This window comes from Lepisosteus oculatus, unplaced genomic scaffold (genome assembly GCF_040954835.1).
Source record: "Lepisosteus oculatus isolate fLepOcu1 unplaced genomic scaffold, fLepOcu1.hap2 HAP2_SCAFFOLD_665, whole genome shotgun sequence".
Classification (NCBI taxonomy): Eukaryota; Metazoa; Chordata; class Actinopteri; order Semionotiformes; family Lepisosteidae; genus Lepisosteus; species Lepisosteus oculatus.
Window position 1 is genome coordinate 38,219 of NW_027168219.1, and position 14,011 is coordinate 52,229.

Sequence of the window (14,011 nt, forward strand, 5' to 3'; positions counted from 1 at the left end):
ATAAACACACACAGCAGGACAGGGGACACAGTGAGAGAGAGAGGAGAGCACAGGGAGTCCCTCAGTCATAAACACACACAGCACGACAGGGGACACAGTGAGAGAGAGAGGAGAGCACAGGGAGCCCCTCAGTCATAAACACACACAGCAGGACAGGAGACACAGAGAGAGGGAGAGAGATCACAGAGCCCCTCAGTCATAAACACACACAGCAGGACAGGAGACACAGTGAGAGAGAGAGAGAGAGAGAGAGAGAGAGAGGAGATAAGTGGAAGGAAGGAACAAGGGAGTATGAAACAGGGATGAGGTAATGAGCCTGTTGCCGTGCCGACTCTGCTCCATGGAAACGATGCAGTTGCCGGGCTCCAGCGACCTCACACAGAAGGGGTCACATTCCACCCATGACCTCATCGCCTGCCGTCCTCCCGGGCCAGCAGGGGGTGATGTCATTGCAGTTTTACTGTTTGTGATATTTCTGGACTCCCAGCCGGATAGAGAGAGACGGATCACAGGACTCTCTGCGTGTGTGTGTGTGTGTGAGCGAGAGAGACTCCAACTGCTGACACAGTCCCAGGTGTAATAAATTCAGCTAATGAACAGGGGAAAAACTGCTTTCGAATAACAGAATCAAGAGAAAATGACATGTTTGAAAAGAGTCTCTCTCTCTCAGTGCAGTGTTCATGTACTGGAGTGTCCAGTCAGTGTGTCTGTATGAACCCCTCTCTCTCTCAGTGCAGTGTTCATGTACTGGAGTGTCCAGTCAGTGTGTGTGTGTGAACCCCTCTCTCTCTCAGTGCAGTGTTCATGTACTGGAGTGTCCAGTCAGTGTGTGTGTATGAACCCCTCTCTCTCTCAGTGCAGTGTTCATGTACTGGAGTGTCCAGTCAGTGTGTGTGTATGAACCCCTCTCTCTCTCAGTGCAGTGTTCATGTACTGGAGTGTCCAGTCAGTGTGTGTGTATGAACCCCTCTCTCTCTCAGTGCAGTGTTCATGTACTGGAGTGTCCAGTCAGTGTGTCTGTATGAACCCCTCTCTCTCTCAGTGCAGTGTTCATGTACTGGAGTGTCCAGTCAGTGTGTGTGTATGAACCCCTCTCTCTCAGTGCAGTGTTCATGTACTGGAGTGTCCAGTCAGTGTGTCTGTATGAACCCCTCTCTCTCTCAGTGCAGTGTTCATGTACTGGAGTGTCCAGTCAGTGTGTGTGTATGAACCCCCCTCTCTCTCAGTGCAGAGTGAGCATGATTAGACACACGGTGTGGACTGTGTGGACTGATGGACCTAAGACGTTGTTTTCATGGTGAAGACTTTATTCCCGAGACGCCTGTGTGGGTGACCGGTGCCGGCGCTGTGCTGGGGGGCTGTGGCAGACAGACAGTGCTGTGCGGTGGTGCCCAAGTCGACAGACAGGTTGTGCCGCCCGGTGCGCTCCGCGGGGATCACTGCTTACAGCCGTCGATCTGGTAGTCCGCGAGGAACCCTTTCATCTCGTCGCAGTACCGCCTGTAGCGCTTGGCGTCGCACTTCGAGCCGAAGTCCGGCAGCTCCTCCACCCAGGAGACAGAGTCCAACAGGTACTGGAGGCTGGGAGAGGACGTAGAGAAACTGGGTTACAGAGTACAACTGAGTCCAGACCCTCACACAGACCCCAGAGACACACAGAGAGAGGAGTCCAGACCCTCACACAGACCCCAGAGACACTCCTCACACAGAGAGAGAGGAGTCCAGACCCTCACACAGACCCCAGAGACGCTCCTCACACAGAGAGAGGAGTCCAGACCCTCACACAGACCCCAGAGACACTCCTCACACAGAGAGAGGAGTCCAGACCCTCACACAGACCCCAGAGACACTCCTCACACAGAGAGAGGAGCCCAGACCCTCACACAGACCCCAGAGACGCTCCTCACACAGAGAGAGGAGCCCAGACCCTCACACAGACCCCAGAGACAATCCTCACACAGAGAGAGGAGCCCAGACCCTCACACAGACCCCAGAGACACTCCTCACACAGAGAGAGGAGTCCAGACCCTCACACAGACCCCAGAGACACTCCTCACACAGAGAGAGGAGTCCAGACCCTCACACAGACCCCAGAGACACTCCTCACACAGAGAGAGGAGCCCAGACCCTCACACAGACCCCAGAGACGCTCCTCACACAGAGAGAGGAGCCCAGACCCTCACACAGACCCCAGAGACAATCCTCACACAGAGAGAGGAGCCCAGACCCTCACACAGAGCCCAGAGACACCCCTCACACAGGACTTACTGGCCGCGGGTGTCAGTTGTTAGCCCATCGTTGCCCATGATCAGGTACTTCTTGCCGGCCTTCAGCTCCCCTTTACACTGATTCCTCTTGGCGAAGGTCCTGATGGCGCCCGGGGCCACGCCCTCATCGCTGTCTGAAACGCAGAGCAGGAGGGGCGACGCGGTCAGTCACAGGGCTGCCCGGGTTCGAGAGCTCAAGACTCATCAGGGCTGCCCGGGTTCGAGAGCTCAAGACTCATCAGGGCTGCCCGGGTTCGAGAGCTCAAGACTCATCAGGGCTGCCAGGGTTCGAGAGCTCAAGACTCCTCAGGGCTGCCAGGGTTCGAGAGCTCAAGACTCCTCAGGGCTGCCAGGGTTCGAGAGCTCAAGACTCCTCAGGGCTGCCAGGGTTCGAGAGCTCAAGACTCATCAGGGCTGCCCGGGTTCGAGAGCTCAAGACTCATCAGGGCTGCCCGGGTTCGAGAGCTCAAGACTCATCAGGGCTGCCAGGGTTCGAGAGCTCAAGACTCATCAGGGCTGCCAGGGTTCAAGAGCTCAAGACTCATCAGGGCTGCCAGGGTTCGAGAGCTCAAGACTCACACTAACCTACTTCCCTATTCTGGGCAAGGGACTGTATATATCCTGGTTGATACACGTTCCTTTCCCCTGCAGACAGGACGCATGAATCCTGTTTGCTGTGTGAAACCCGGTCAGATGGGCTCTTTCCTCTACCTGCCTACAAAGAACACTTCACCTTCTGGGACAAGAACACAGCAGGGCGGGTCCCTTACTCTACCAGTTCAGGACTAAAAACCCTTGATATCTGTGGCTGAGAACAGGATTCACAGGCCCACTGCTCGACCGGCTGCTGGGGCCTGAGGGAACGCCCCGAGGCACTGCGCCGGAATATACCGGAAGGATCGCGGATATTGAGACAGACGGATAATACTTCATTAATCCCGCAGGGAAACTGATGTGTTACAGCAGTGCGGCCCAAGATGAGCAAAAACAGACATCAGAGTGGTTATAAAACAAAAGACGACAAAATAACTAAAAATAAATAAATACATAGGTGTGTGTGTGCCAAACGTGACTATCACCATCGCTGTCAAAACGATAAACGTGCGCAAAATGTGCAGAGGTTTATACAGTTGGGCAGCTGCGTCAGCATGCGTAGGCTGCAAAGGAACGAGTAATAGGTTTATTCCCTGCTGAATAAACCGTGGAGCCTTCTTCAGGTGTGAGAGAGACAGGGCAGTAGGCAGAGGTAAAGTAGCAGGAGAACAAAGGCTGGGAGAGAGGAGGAGTGAGAGGCGGGAGCAGGGGACAGACAGAGAGGCCCATCAGGAGGTGTGGAGTCAGGAGAGGTGGGAGAGAGGAGGAGTGAGAGGCGGGAGCAGGGGACAGACAGAGAGGCCCATCAAGAGGTGTGGAGTCAGGAGAGGTGGGAGAGAGGAGGAGTGAGAGGCGGGAGCAGGGGACAGACAGAGAGGCCCATCAAGAGGTGTGGAGTCAGGAGAGGTGGGAGAGAGGAGGAGTGAGAGGCGGGAGCAGGGACAGACAGAGAGGCCCATCAAGAGGTGTGGAGTCAGGAGAGGTGGGAGAGAGGAGGAGTGAGAGGCGGGAGCAGGGACAGACAGAGAGGCCCATCAGGAGGTGTGGAGTCAGGAGAGGTGGGAGAGAGGAGGAGTGAGAGGCGGGAGCAGGGGACAGACAGAGAGGCCCATCAAGAGGTGTGGAGTCAGGAGAGGTGGGAGAGAGGAGGAGTGAGAGGCGGGAGCAGGGACAGACAGAGAGGCCCATCAGGAGGTGTGGAGTCAGGAGAGGTGGGAGAGAGGAGGAGTGAGAGGCGGGAGCAGGGGACAGACAGAGAGGCCCATCAAGAGGTGTGGAGTCAGGAGAGGTGGGAGAGAGGAGGAGTGAGAGGCGGGAGCAGGGGACAGACAGAGAGGCCCATCAAGAGGTGTGGAGTCAGGAGAGGTGGGAGAGAGGAGGAGTGAGAGGCGGGAGCAGGGGACAGACAGAGAGGCCCATCAAGAGGTGTGGAGTCAGGAGAGGTGGGAGAGAGGAGGAGTGAGAGGCGGGAGCAGGGGACAGACAGAGAGGCCCATCAAGAGGTGTGGAGTCAGGAGAGGTGGGAGAGAGGAGGAGTGAGAGGCGGGAGCAGGGACAGACAGAGAGGCCCATCAAGAGGTGTGGAGTCAGGAGAGGTGGGAGAGAGGAGGAGTGAGAGGCGGGAGCAGGGACAGACAGAGAGGCCCATCAGGAGGTGTGGAGTCAGGAGAGGTGGGAGAGAGGAGGAGTGAGAGGCGGGAGCAGGGGACAGACAGAGAGGCCCATCAAGAGGTGTGGAGTCAGGAGAGGTGGGAGAGAGGAGGAGTGAGAGGCGGGAGCAGGGACAGACAGAGAGGCCCATCAGGAGGTGTGGAGTCAGGAGAGGTGGGAGAGAGGAGGAGTGAGAGGCGGGAGCAGGGGACAGACAGAGAGGCCCATCAAGAGGTGTGGAGTCAGGAGAGGTGGGAGAGAGGAGGAGTGAGAGGCGGGAGCAGGGGACAGACAGAGAGGCCCATCAAGAGGTGTGGAGTCAGGAGAGGTGGGAGAGAGGAGGAGTGAGAGGCGGGAGCAGGGGACAGACAGAGAGGCCCATCAAGAGGTGTGGAGTCAGGAGAGGTGGGAGAGAGGAGGAGTGAGAGGCGGGAGCAGGGGACAGACAGAGAGGCCCATCAAGAGGTGTGAAGTCAGAATGGGTGCAGAGAGGTGTGAAATGAAACCTCCAATGAACGGAGAAAATTTAAAAGAACAGTAGTCTGTCGTTAAGGGAAGAGGGAAGGTGTGATCCTAGCTGCAGGATAATTTTATTCTCGGTGGTCTTTCTGATGTAGGAGTTGGGAAAACCGTCTCGGAGAACGCAGACGGAGAGATCAGAGTGGTCGTGGCCGTCAGAGGCGAGATGAGAATGCAGAGTGATTGTCGGAAAAGTACAACGGCGCAAACGTGCTGCCCGCAGACGAGCAAACGAAGGGCCAACAGTCCCAGCCTTCACGTCAAGAGCTCATGGAGGCCGTCACAGAGGTCGCACAGGCTGCTGCTCAGACAGCTCAGGGCCCAGACACCTTCCACCACGGGGCGGGTGTGTGTGTGGAGGTGTCGGGACGAGGGCCTGACCCAGCGCCACAGGAAAGTCAATTCTGTCTCTGCTGCCCTCTGCTGGGCCAGTCTCGTAGCGCCCGGTCTCACGAGCACCGGCAGGGACTGGGACAGGGACTGGGACAGGGACAGGGACAGGGGCGGGATACTCACTGGCTCTGAGGACGCTGATCACCGTGGCCTGGTACTTCTCAAAGTTACTGACCTGGGACACATTGACGACCTCCACTGTGTAACCTGAGGAGACATGGAGAGACCCCACTGTGTCCACACTCTGGGAGACAGGGGACCCCACTGTGTCCACACTCTGGGAGACAGGGGACCCCACTGTGTCCACACTCTGGGAGACAGGGGACCCCACTGTGTCCACACTCTGGGAGACAGGGAATCTGTTGTGTATTTGTGTCTGTTATGTGTCTATTGTGAATCTGTGTCTGTTGTGTAGCTGTGTTTGTGAGTGTGCCTGTACCTCTGTGTGTCTGTTGTTTATCTGAGTGTGTGTGCCTGTATCTCTGTGTCTCTCTTGTGTATCTGTGTTTGTGACTCTGTATCTCTTGTGCATCTGTGGGTGTGTGTGTGTGAGTCTGTATCTCTGTGTCTGTTGTGTAGCTGTGTGTGTGTGTGAATCTGTATCTCTGTATCTCTTGCACATCTGTGGGTGTGGGTGTGAATCTGTATCTCTGTCTGTTGTGTAGCTGTGTGTGTGTGTGAATCTGTATCTCTCTGTGTCTCTTGTGAGTCTGTATCTCTGTGTCTGTTGTGTAGCTGTGTGTGTGTGAATCTGTATCTCTCTGTGTCTCTTGTGCATCTGTGGGTGTGAGTCTGTATCTCTGTGTCTGTTGTGTAGCTGTGTGTGTGTGAGAATCTGTATCTCTCTGTGTCTCTTGTGCATCTGTGGGTGTGAGTCTGTATCTCTGTGTCTGTTGTGTAGCTGTGTGTGTGAGAATCTGTATCTCTTGTGCATCTGTGTGTGTGAGTCTATCTCTGTGTCTGTTGTGTAGCTGTGTGTGTGAGAATCTGTGTCTCTTGTGCATCTGTGGGTGTGAGTCTATCTCTGTTGTGTAGCTGTGTGTGTGTGTGAGAATCTGTGTCTCTTGTGCATCTGTGGGTGTGAGTCTATCTCTGTTGTGTAGCTGTGTGTGTGTGTGAGAATCTGTGTCTCTTGTGCATCTGTGGGTGTGAGTCTATCTCTGTTGTGTAGCTGTGTGTGTGTGTGAGAATCTGTGTCTCTTGTGCATCTGTGGGTGTGAGTCTGTATCTCTGTTGTGTAGCTGTGTGTGTGTGTGAGAATCTGTGTCTCTTGTGCATCTGTGGGTGTGAGTCTGTATCTCTGTTGTGTAGCTGTGTGTGTGTGTGAGAATCTGTGTCTCTTGTGCATCTGTGGGTGTGAGTCTGTATCTCTGTTGTGTAGCTGTGTGTGTGTGAGAATCTGTGTCTCTTGTGCATCTGTGGGTGTGAGTCTATCTCTGTTGTGTAGCTGTGTGTGTGTGTGAGAATCTGTGTCTCTTGTGCATCTGTGGGTGTGAGTCTGTATCTCTGTTGTGTAGCTGTGTGTGTGTGTGAGAATCTGTGTCTCTTGTGCATCTGTGGGTGTGAGTCTGTATCTCTGTTGTGTAGCTGTGTGTGTGTGTGAGAATCTGTGTCTCTTGTGCATCTGTGGGTGTGAGTCTGTATCTCTGTTGTGTAGCTGTGTGTGTGTGTGAGAATCTGTATCTCTCTGTGTCTCTTGTGCATCTGTGGGTGTGAGTCTGTATCTCTGTGTCTGTTGTGTAGCTGTGTGTGTGAGAATCTGTGTCTCTTGTGCATCTGTGGGTGTGAGTCTGTATCTCTGTGTCTGTTGTGTAGCTGTGTGTGTGAGAATCTGTGTCTGTTGTGTAGCTGTGCGGGTGTGCACACTCACCGTACTGCACAGTGGGGAAGTAGCAGGCGTGATCTACTCTGGTCTTCTTCGAGACCTCGGTGTCGTAGCTCTTCCTCTCCTTGTAGCAGGGCTCTGAAACACAGCACCAGTACAGGGTGTGACTGGGGACAGCAGCACCAGTACAGGGTGTGACTGGGGCACAGCAGCATCAGTAACAGGGTGTGACTGGGGCACAGCAGCACCAGTACAGGCTGTGACTGGGGAAGAGCAGCACCAGTACAGGCTGTGACTGGGGCACAGCAGCACCAGTAACAGGGTGTGACTGGGGAACAGCAGCATCAGTAACAGGGTGTGACTGGGGAACAGCAGCATCAGTAACAGGGTGTGACTGGGGCACAGCAGCACCAGTACAGGCTGTGACTGGGGCACAGCAGCACCAGTACAGGCTGTGACTGGGGCACAGCAGCACCAGTACAGGCTGTGACTGGGGAAGAGCAGCACCAGTACAGGCTGTGATTGGGGACAGAGCAGCACCAGTACGGGGTGTGACTGGGGCACAGCAGCACCAGTACAGGCTGTGACTGGGGAAGAGCAGCACCAGTACAGGCTGTGACTGGGGAAGAGCAGCACCAGTACAGGGTGTGACTGGGGCACAGCAGCACCAGTACAGGCTGTGACTGGGGCCAGCAGCACCAGTACAGGCTGTGACTGGGGAACAGCAGCACCAGTACAGGCTGTGACTGGGGCACAGCAGCACCAGTAACAGGCTGTGACTGGGGCACAGCAGCACCAGTAACAGGCTGTGACTGGGGCACAGCAGCACCAGTAACAGGCTGTGACTGGGGCACAGCAGCACCAGTACAGGCTGACTGGGACAGAGCAGCACCAGTAACAGGGTGTGACTGGGGCACAGCAGCACCAGTACAGGCTGACTGGGACAGAGCAGCACCAGTAACAGGCTGTGACTGGGGCACAGCAGCACCAGTAACAGGCTGTGACTGGGGAACAGCAGCACCAGTACAGGCTGTGACTGGGACACAGCAGCACCAGTACGGGGTGTGACTGGGGAACAGCAGCACCAGTACGGGCTGTGACTGGGGAACAGCAGCACCAGTAAAGGCTGACTGGGACACAGCAGCACCAGTAACAGGGTGTGACTGGGACACAGCAGCACCAGTAACAGGTCGTGACTGGGGAACAGCAGCACCAGTACAGGCTGTGACTGGGGAACAGCAGCACCAGCAGGGGGAGACAGAGACAGAGACGCAGGACGCAGGAGGGTGACAGAGGGGACGGACTGCACTCACTTTCCGCACACTGGCAGACCTCGCCCGAGCACAGGGTGGACACCATGGCGCTCCTCCGGGGGGCGCTGTAGAACACGGTACACCTGCGCCCTGACAGAGAAACAGACAGGAGGACGGCTGAGGCTCACTGGGGACAGACAGGAGGACGGCTGAGCCTGACTGGGGACAGACCGGAGGACGGCTGAGCCTGACCGGGGACAGACCGGAGGACGGCTGAGGCTCACTGGGGACAGACCGGAGGACGGCTGAGGCTCACTGGGACTGGCTGGGACTGGCCGGAGAGAGACAGGCGTCCACTACCTGGCTCGTAGTAGTCGTAAAAGGTAGCAGAGGCCGGCTGGACCAGGCCGATGGGGACGGTCTGTCGGGCCCCGAACTGAACACAGTCCTCCAGGACAGGGACCTGCAGGGACAGACGGAGACAGAAGTGATAGTGATCTCCTGTCCCAGCCTGAGCAGCAGTGAGCCTGTCTCCCAGTAATGCTCCATCTGTCTACAGTATATATCAATATTTGAGGATATGTCTCTGTTGTAAAAGTCTGTAATATGTCTATAAAAATAATTGTATTATTTTTATTTGCTGTGGCAACACTGATTGTACCCATCGGTCATGCTAATAAAGCACCTTGGATTGAATTGACAGAGAGAGACAGAGAGAGACAGAGAGAGACAGAGAGAGACAGAGAGAGACAGAGAGAGACAGAGAGAGCTCAGAGCTCAGAGCTCAGAGCTCAGTCTGTCCTGATTCTAGGACGTCTGTCCATGTGGTTCAGGCGGGGAGCTGCGTCAACATGCTAACGGGCTGTCTCTGCCGGCCAGCCTGACCTCGTCGAAGTACAGCAGGACCCGTCCCTGCGTCGTCTCGTAGTGGCTGATGTACTGATCCGACAGGTCCTTCAGCTGCGACAGAGACAGAGAGAGAGGGGAGGGGTGGGGTTACAGATACAGAGGAACCTGGCGGCGCGCAGAGAGAGAGGACATTCACACAGACGGAAAGCACAGACCTTGTCCAGATCTTCCGTGTCGACCTCAAACCCGCTCAGGAGAGTGATGTCGACGATGGCCATCCCTGAGAGATTCATACTGGGGTCATGGCTGAGGCAGAGAGAGAACACGGAGACATTAACACAGACCCTCACACAGACCCCAGAGACACTCCTCACACAGAGAGAGGAGTCCAGACCCTCACACAGACCCCAGAGACACTCCTCACACAGAGAGAGGAGTCCAGACCCTCACACAGACCCCAGAGACACTCCTCACACAGAGAGAGGAGTCCAGACCCTCACACAGACCCCAGAGACACTCCTCACACAGAGAGAGGAGTCCAGACCCTCACACAGACCCCAGAGACACTCCTCACACAGAGAGAGGAGTCCAGACCCTCACACAGACCCCAGAGACACTCCTCACACAGAGAGAGGAGTCCAGACCCTCACACAGACCCCAGAGACACTCCTCACACGGAGAGAGGAGTCCAGACCCTCACACAGACCCCAGAGACACTCCTCACACAGAGACAGGAGTCCAGACCCTCACACAGACCCCAGAGACACTCCTCACAGAGAGAGAGGAGTCCAGACCCTCACACAGACCCCAGAGGCACTCCTCACACAGAGAGAGGAGTCCAGACCCTCACACAGACCCCAGAGACGCTCCTCACACAGAGAGAGGAGTCCAGACCCTCACACAGACCCCAGAGGCACTCCTCACACAGAGAGAGGAGTCCAGACCCTCACACAGACCCCAGAGGCACTCCTCACACAGAGAGAGGAGTCCAGACCCCCACACAGACCCCAGAGACACTCCTCACACAGAGAGAGGAGTCCAGACCCCCACACAGACCCCAGAGACACTCCTCACACAGAGAGAGGAGTCCAGACCCCCACACTGACCCCAGAGACACTCCTCACACAGAGAGAGGAGTCCAGACCCTCACACAGACCCCAGAGACACTCCTCACACAGAGAGAGGAGTCCAGACCCTCACACAGACCCCAGAGACACTCCTCACACAGAGAGAGGAGTCCAGACCCCCACACAGACCCCAGAGACACTCCTCACACAGAGAGAGGAGCACAGACCCTCACACAGACCCCAGAGACACTCCTCACACAGAGAGAGGAGCACAGACCCTCACACAGACCCCAGAGACACTCCTCACACAGAGAGAGGAGTCCAGACCCTCACACAGACCCCAGAGACACCCCTCACACAGAGAGAGGAGTCCAGGCCCTCACACAGACCCCAGAGACACTCCTCACACAGAGAGAGGAGTCCAGACCCTCACACAGACCCCAGAGACACTCCTCACACAGAGAGACGAGTCCAGACCCTCGCAAAGACCCCAGAGACACTCCTCACACAGAGAGAGGAGTCCAGACCCTCACACAGACCCCAGAGACACTCCTCACACAGAGAGAGGAGTCCAGACCCTCACACAGACCCCAGAGACACTCCTCACACAGAGAGACGAGTCCAGACCCTCGCAAAGACCCCAGAGACACTCCTCACACAGAGAGAGGAGTCCAGACCCTCACACAGACCCCAGAGACACTCCTCACACAGAGAGAGGAGTCCAGACCCTCACACTGACCCCAGAGACACTCCTCACACAGAGAGAGGAGTCCAGACCCTCACACAGACCCCAGAGACACTCCTCACACAGAGAGAGGAGTCCAGACCCTCACACAGACCCCAGAGACACTCCTCACACAGAGTATGAACAGCCAGAACAGACCCTGCCGGAAGCAGTACCTGATGCAGACAGTGTAAGTGAAGGCTGCTGGGGGTTTATCACTCTGCCCTGTGTCTCGCCGGCGCCGGGTGCGAGCGTCGAACCACTCGATCTCGGACAGAGGCTCTTCCCTCTTCTTCCTGCGTCTCGCTTCTCCCTCCGGCTTGGCCGCCGGCCCGTAATCTTCATAGGCGCTGTAGTCTTCCAGCACCTCCTCTGACAAAGCAGCAGGGCACGTTCCAGTGAGAAACAGCGCCCCCCAACTCTGTCCAGGCTTGGCGGGGGAACTGCAGCTACACGTTGCTATGATAATGGCCGACACAGGGGTCAGCGCTGCTGCGTCACAGCGCTGGGGCCCCGGGTTCAATTCCGGACCTGGGGTGCCGTCTGTGTGGAATCTGCGTGCTCTCCTTGTGGGCTCCAGTTTCCTCCCACAGTCCAAAGACATGCAGGTGGTTTAATGGGCTTCTGGGAAAACTGGCCCTGATGTGTGTCCTGTGTGTGTGTGTGTGTGTGTGTGTGTGTGTGTGTCCTGTGTGTGTGTGTGTGTGTGTGTGTCCTGTGATGGACTGGTGTCCTGTCCAGGGTGTGTGAGTGTGTGTGTGTGTCCTGTGATGGACTGGTGTCCTGTCCAGGGTGTGTGAGTGTCCTGTGATGGACTGGTGTCCTGTCCAGGGTGTGTGAGTGTCCTGTGATGGACTGGTGTCCTGTCCAGGGTGTGTGAGTGTGTGTGTATGTCCTGTGATGGACTGGTGTCCTGTCCAGGGTGTGTGAGTGTGTGTGTATGTCCTGTGATGGACTGGTGTCCTGTCCAGGGTGTGTGAGTGTGTGTGTGTGTCCTGTGATGGACTGGTGTCCTGTCCAGGGTGTGTGAGTGTGTGTCCAGTCAGGACAGGAGGCTCCTCTGTACACAGAGGGGGGTGGGGGTGGGGAACAAGCTGTCGAAGCTGTCAGCCTGGCCCCTCTGGCCTGTGTCTCCCCGGCATGGTGCTGTCAGTAATGGGGGTCAGGGGGGCCGGTCTCACCTGTGTAGGTGACCTTTCCTTCCACCTGCACCTTCAGCGCCAAGCGCTGGCAGGACTGCTCTGTGTCCAGCGTGTGGTAGACCTTCACCACCTAGTGGGGAGAGGGGAGAAGGCAGTGTGAGAGAGAGAGAGAGGAGACACAGGAGAGGAGAGACAGGGGACAGGGGACAGAGAGAGGAGACACAGGAGAGGAGAGAGCGCGGACAGGGGACAGAGAGGGGAGAGACTGAAGTGAGGAGAGAGAGAGGAGACACAGGAGAGAGCGCGGACAGGGGACAGAGAGGGGAGAGACTGAAGTGAGGAGAGAGAGAGGAGACACAGGAGAGAGCGCGGACAGGGGATAGAGAGGGGAGAGACTGAAGTGAGGAGAGAGAGAGAGGAGACACAGGAGAGGAGAGAGCGCGGACAGGGGACAGAGAGGGGAGAGACTGAAGTGGGGAGAGAGAGAGGAGAGACAGGAGAGAGCACGGACAGGGGACAGAGAGGGGAGAGACAGGAGAGAGGAGAGAGAGAGAGAGGAGAGACAGGGGACAGAGAGGGGAGAGAGAGGAGAGACAGGGGACAGAGAGGGGAGAGAGAGGAGAGACAGGGGACAGACAGGAGAGAGGAGAGAGGAGACACAGGGGACAGAGAGGGGAGAGACTGAAGTGAGGAGAGACAGGAGAGAGTGCGGACAGGGGACAGAGAGGGGAGAGGAGAGACAGGGGACAGAGAGGGGAGAGACTGAAGTGAGGAGAGACAGGAGAGAGCGCGGACAGGGGACAGAGAGGGGAGAAACTGAAGTGAGGAGAGAGAGAGAGGAGACACAGGAGAGGAGAGACAGGGGACAGAGAGGGGAGAGACAGGAGAGAGGAGAGAGAGAGAGAGGAGAGACAGGGGACAGAGAGGGGAGAGACAGGACAGAGAGAGGAGAGAGAGAGAGAGGAGACACAGGGGACAGAGAGGGGAGAGACAGGACAGAGAGAGGAGAGAGAGAGAGAGAACTCCGCTGTCTCTGCCTCCGGGACAGGAGCAGCAGGGCTCCTCACCTGCAGCTTGGCCAGCCCCTCTCCATTGGCCCGAACGCGGATCTCGTTTCCCACCAGCCTCTGCGACGCGGGGAGGGAGAGGAGACACGAGACAGCAGAGCAGGTGACTCGCGGACCGAGACAAGGCACCGAGACGCAGCCAACCAGAAAGCAGCTGGGGTGCGTTACCGTCCAATCACGATTTAGGAAGGCGGGCTTTATTACAATGCGTCCTGAACTATGACTGACGGGAAGATTAACCAATAGCAAGGCAGATGGGGGGGGGGTCCATTATTACCCAATCAGGATTTGGGAAGGCGGGGCTTCATCACGACATGTCCATGAACTTTGACCTTGTTCTCTTCCACGCGACAGCCAGGACAGGCGGCACCACCCGGGCCTCCTCGGACCCCCCCCCCCAACGAGTTCTACTCCCTCTCCCTCTCCTCTACCTTCAGGTCCTCCTCCACGCACTCGCCCTTCTTGAAGATGGACACTTTCTCTGTCTCCGCCCGGCCCGGGACGGTGAACTCCATCTCCACTTTTGGGGGGGGCGGGCGACCGCGGCTCAGGTCGTACCGGGTGAGAGCTTCCAGAGCCAGGATAGTGTCCTAGAGAGGGAGACAATGATCCAGAGAGAGGAGTCCAGACCCTCACACAGACCCCAGAGACACTCCTCACA

At 56.7% G+C, this 14,011-nt stretch overlaps 1 protein-coding gene, 1 long non-coding RNA gene and 1 pseudogene across 2 annotated transcripts; 2 read left to right on the top strand and 1 right to left on the bottom strand.

Moving 5' to 3' along the window:
• Positions 1-1,286: 1,286 nt before the first annotated feature.
• On the bottom strand, positions 1,287-13,969 carry LOC138233325 (complement C4-like). The gene is made up of 12 exons (XM_069186617.1): positions 13,782-13,969; positions 13,351-13,410; positions 12,323-12,413; positions 11,318-11,513; positions 9,566-9,656; positions 9,387-9,461; positions 8,862-8,964; positions 8,562-8,651; positions 7,294-7,386; positions 5,547-5,630; positions 2,269-2,401; positions 1,287-1,581 (listed from the first exon to the last, which is right to left on the bottom strand). The coding sequence occupies exons 1-12, from the start codon at positions 13,863-13,865 to the stop codon at positions 1,437-1,439; spliced, it is 1,245 nt and encodes a 414-aa protein (XP_069042718.1). The 5' UTR covers positions 13,866-13,969; the 3' UTR covers positions 1,287-1,436.
• Positions 2,398-4,653, top strand: LOC138233326 (uncharacterized). Its single transcript, XR_011187446.1, has 4 exons — positions 2,398-3,826; positions 3,903-3,979; positions 4,056-4,363; positions 4,516-4,653. It is a non-coding gene; the product is annotated as an uncharacterized lncRNA (long non-coding RNA).
• On the top strand, positions 12,570-13,787 carry LOC138233330 (U1 small nuclear ribonucleoprotein 70 kDa-like; annotated as a pseudogene).
• Positions 13,970-14,011: the final 42 nt, after the last annotated feature.

Excerpts from the sequence above, each read along its gene's own strand:
- LOC138233325 (XM_069186617.1), bottom strand. The coding sequence starts at position 13,865 with ATGGAGTTCACCGTCCCGGGCCGGGCGGAGACAGAGAAAGTGTCCATC. Across the intron at positions 9,657-11,317 it reads ACTTACACTGTCTGCATCAG|CCATGACCCCAGTATGAATC; the intron begins GTACTGCTTCCG and ends TCTCTGCCTCAG. Across the intron at positions 2,402-5,546 it reads GATCAGCGTCCTCAGAGCCA|ACAGCGATGAGGGCGTGGCC; the intron begins GTGAGTATCCCG and ends TCTGCGTTTCAG.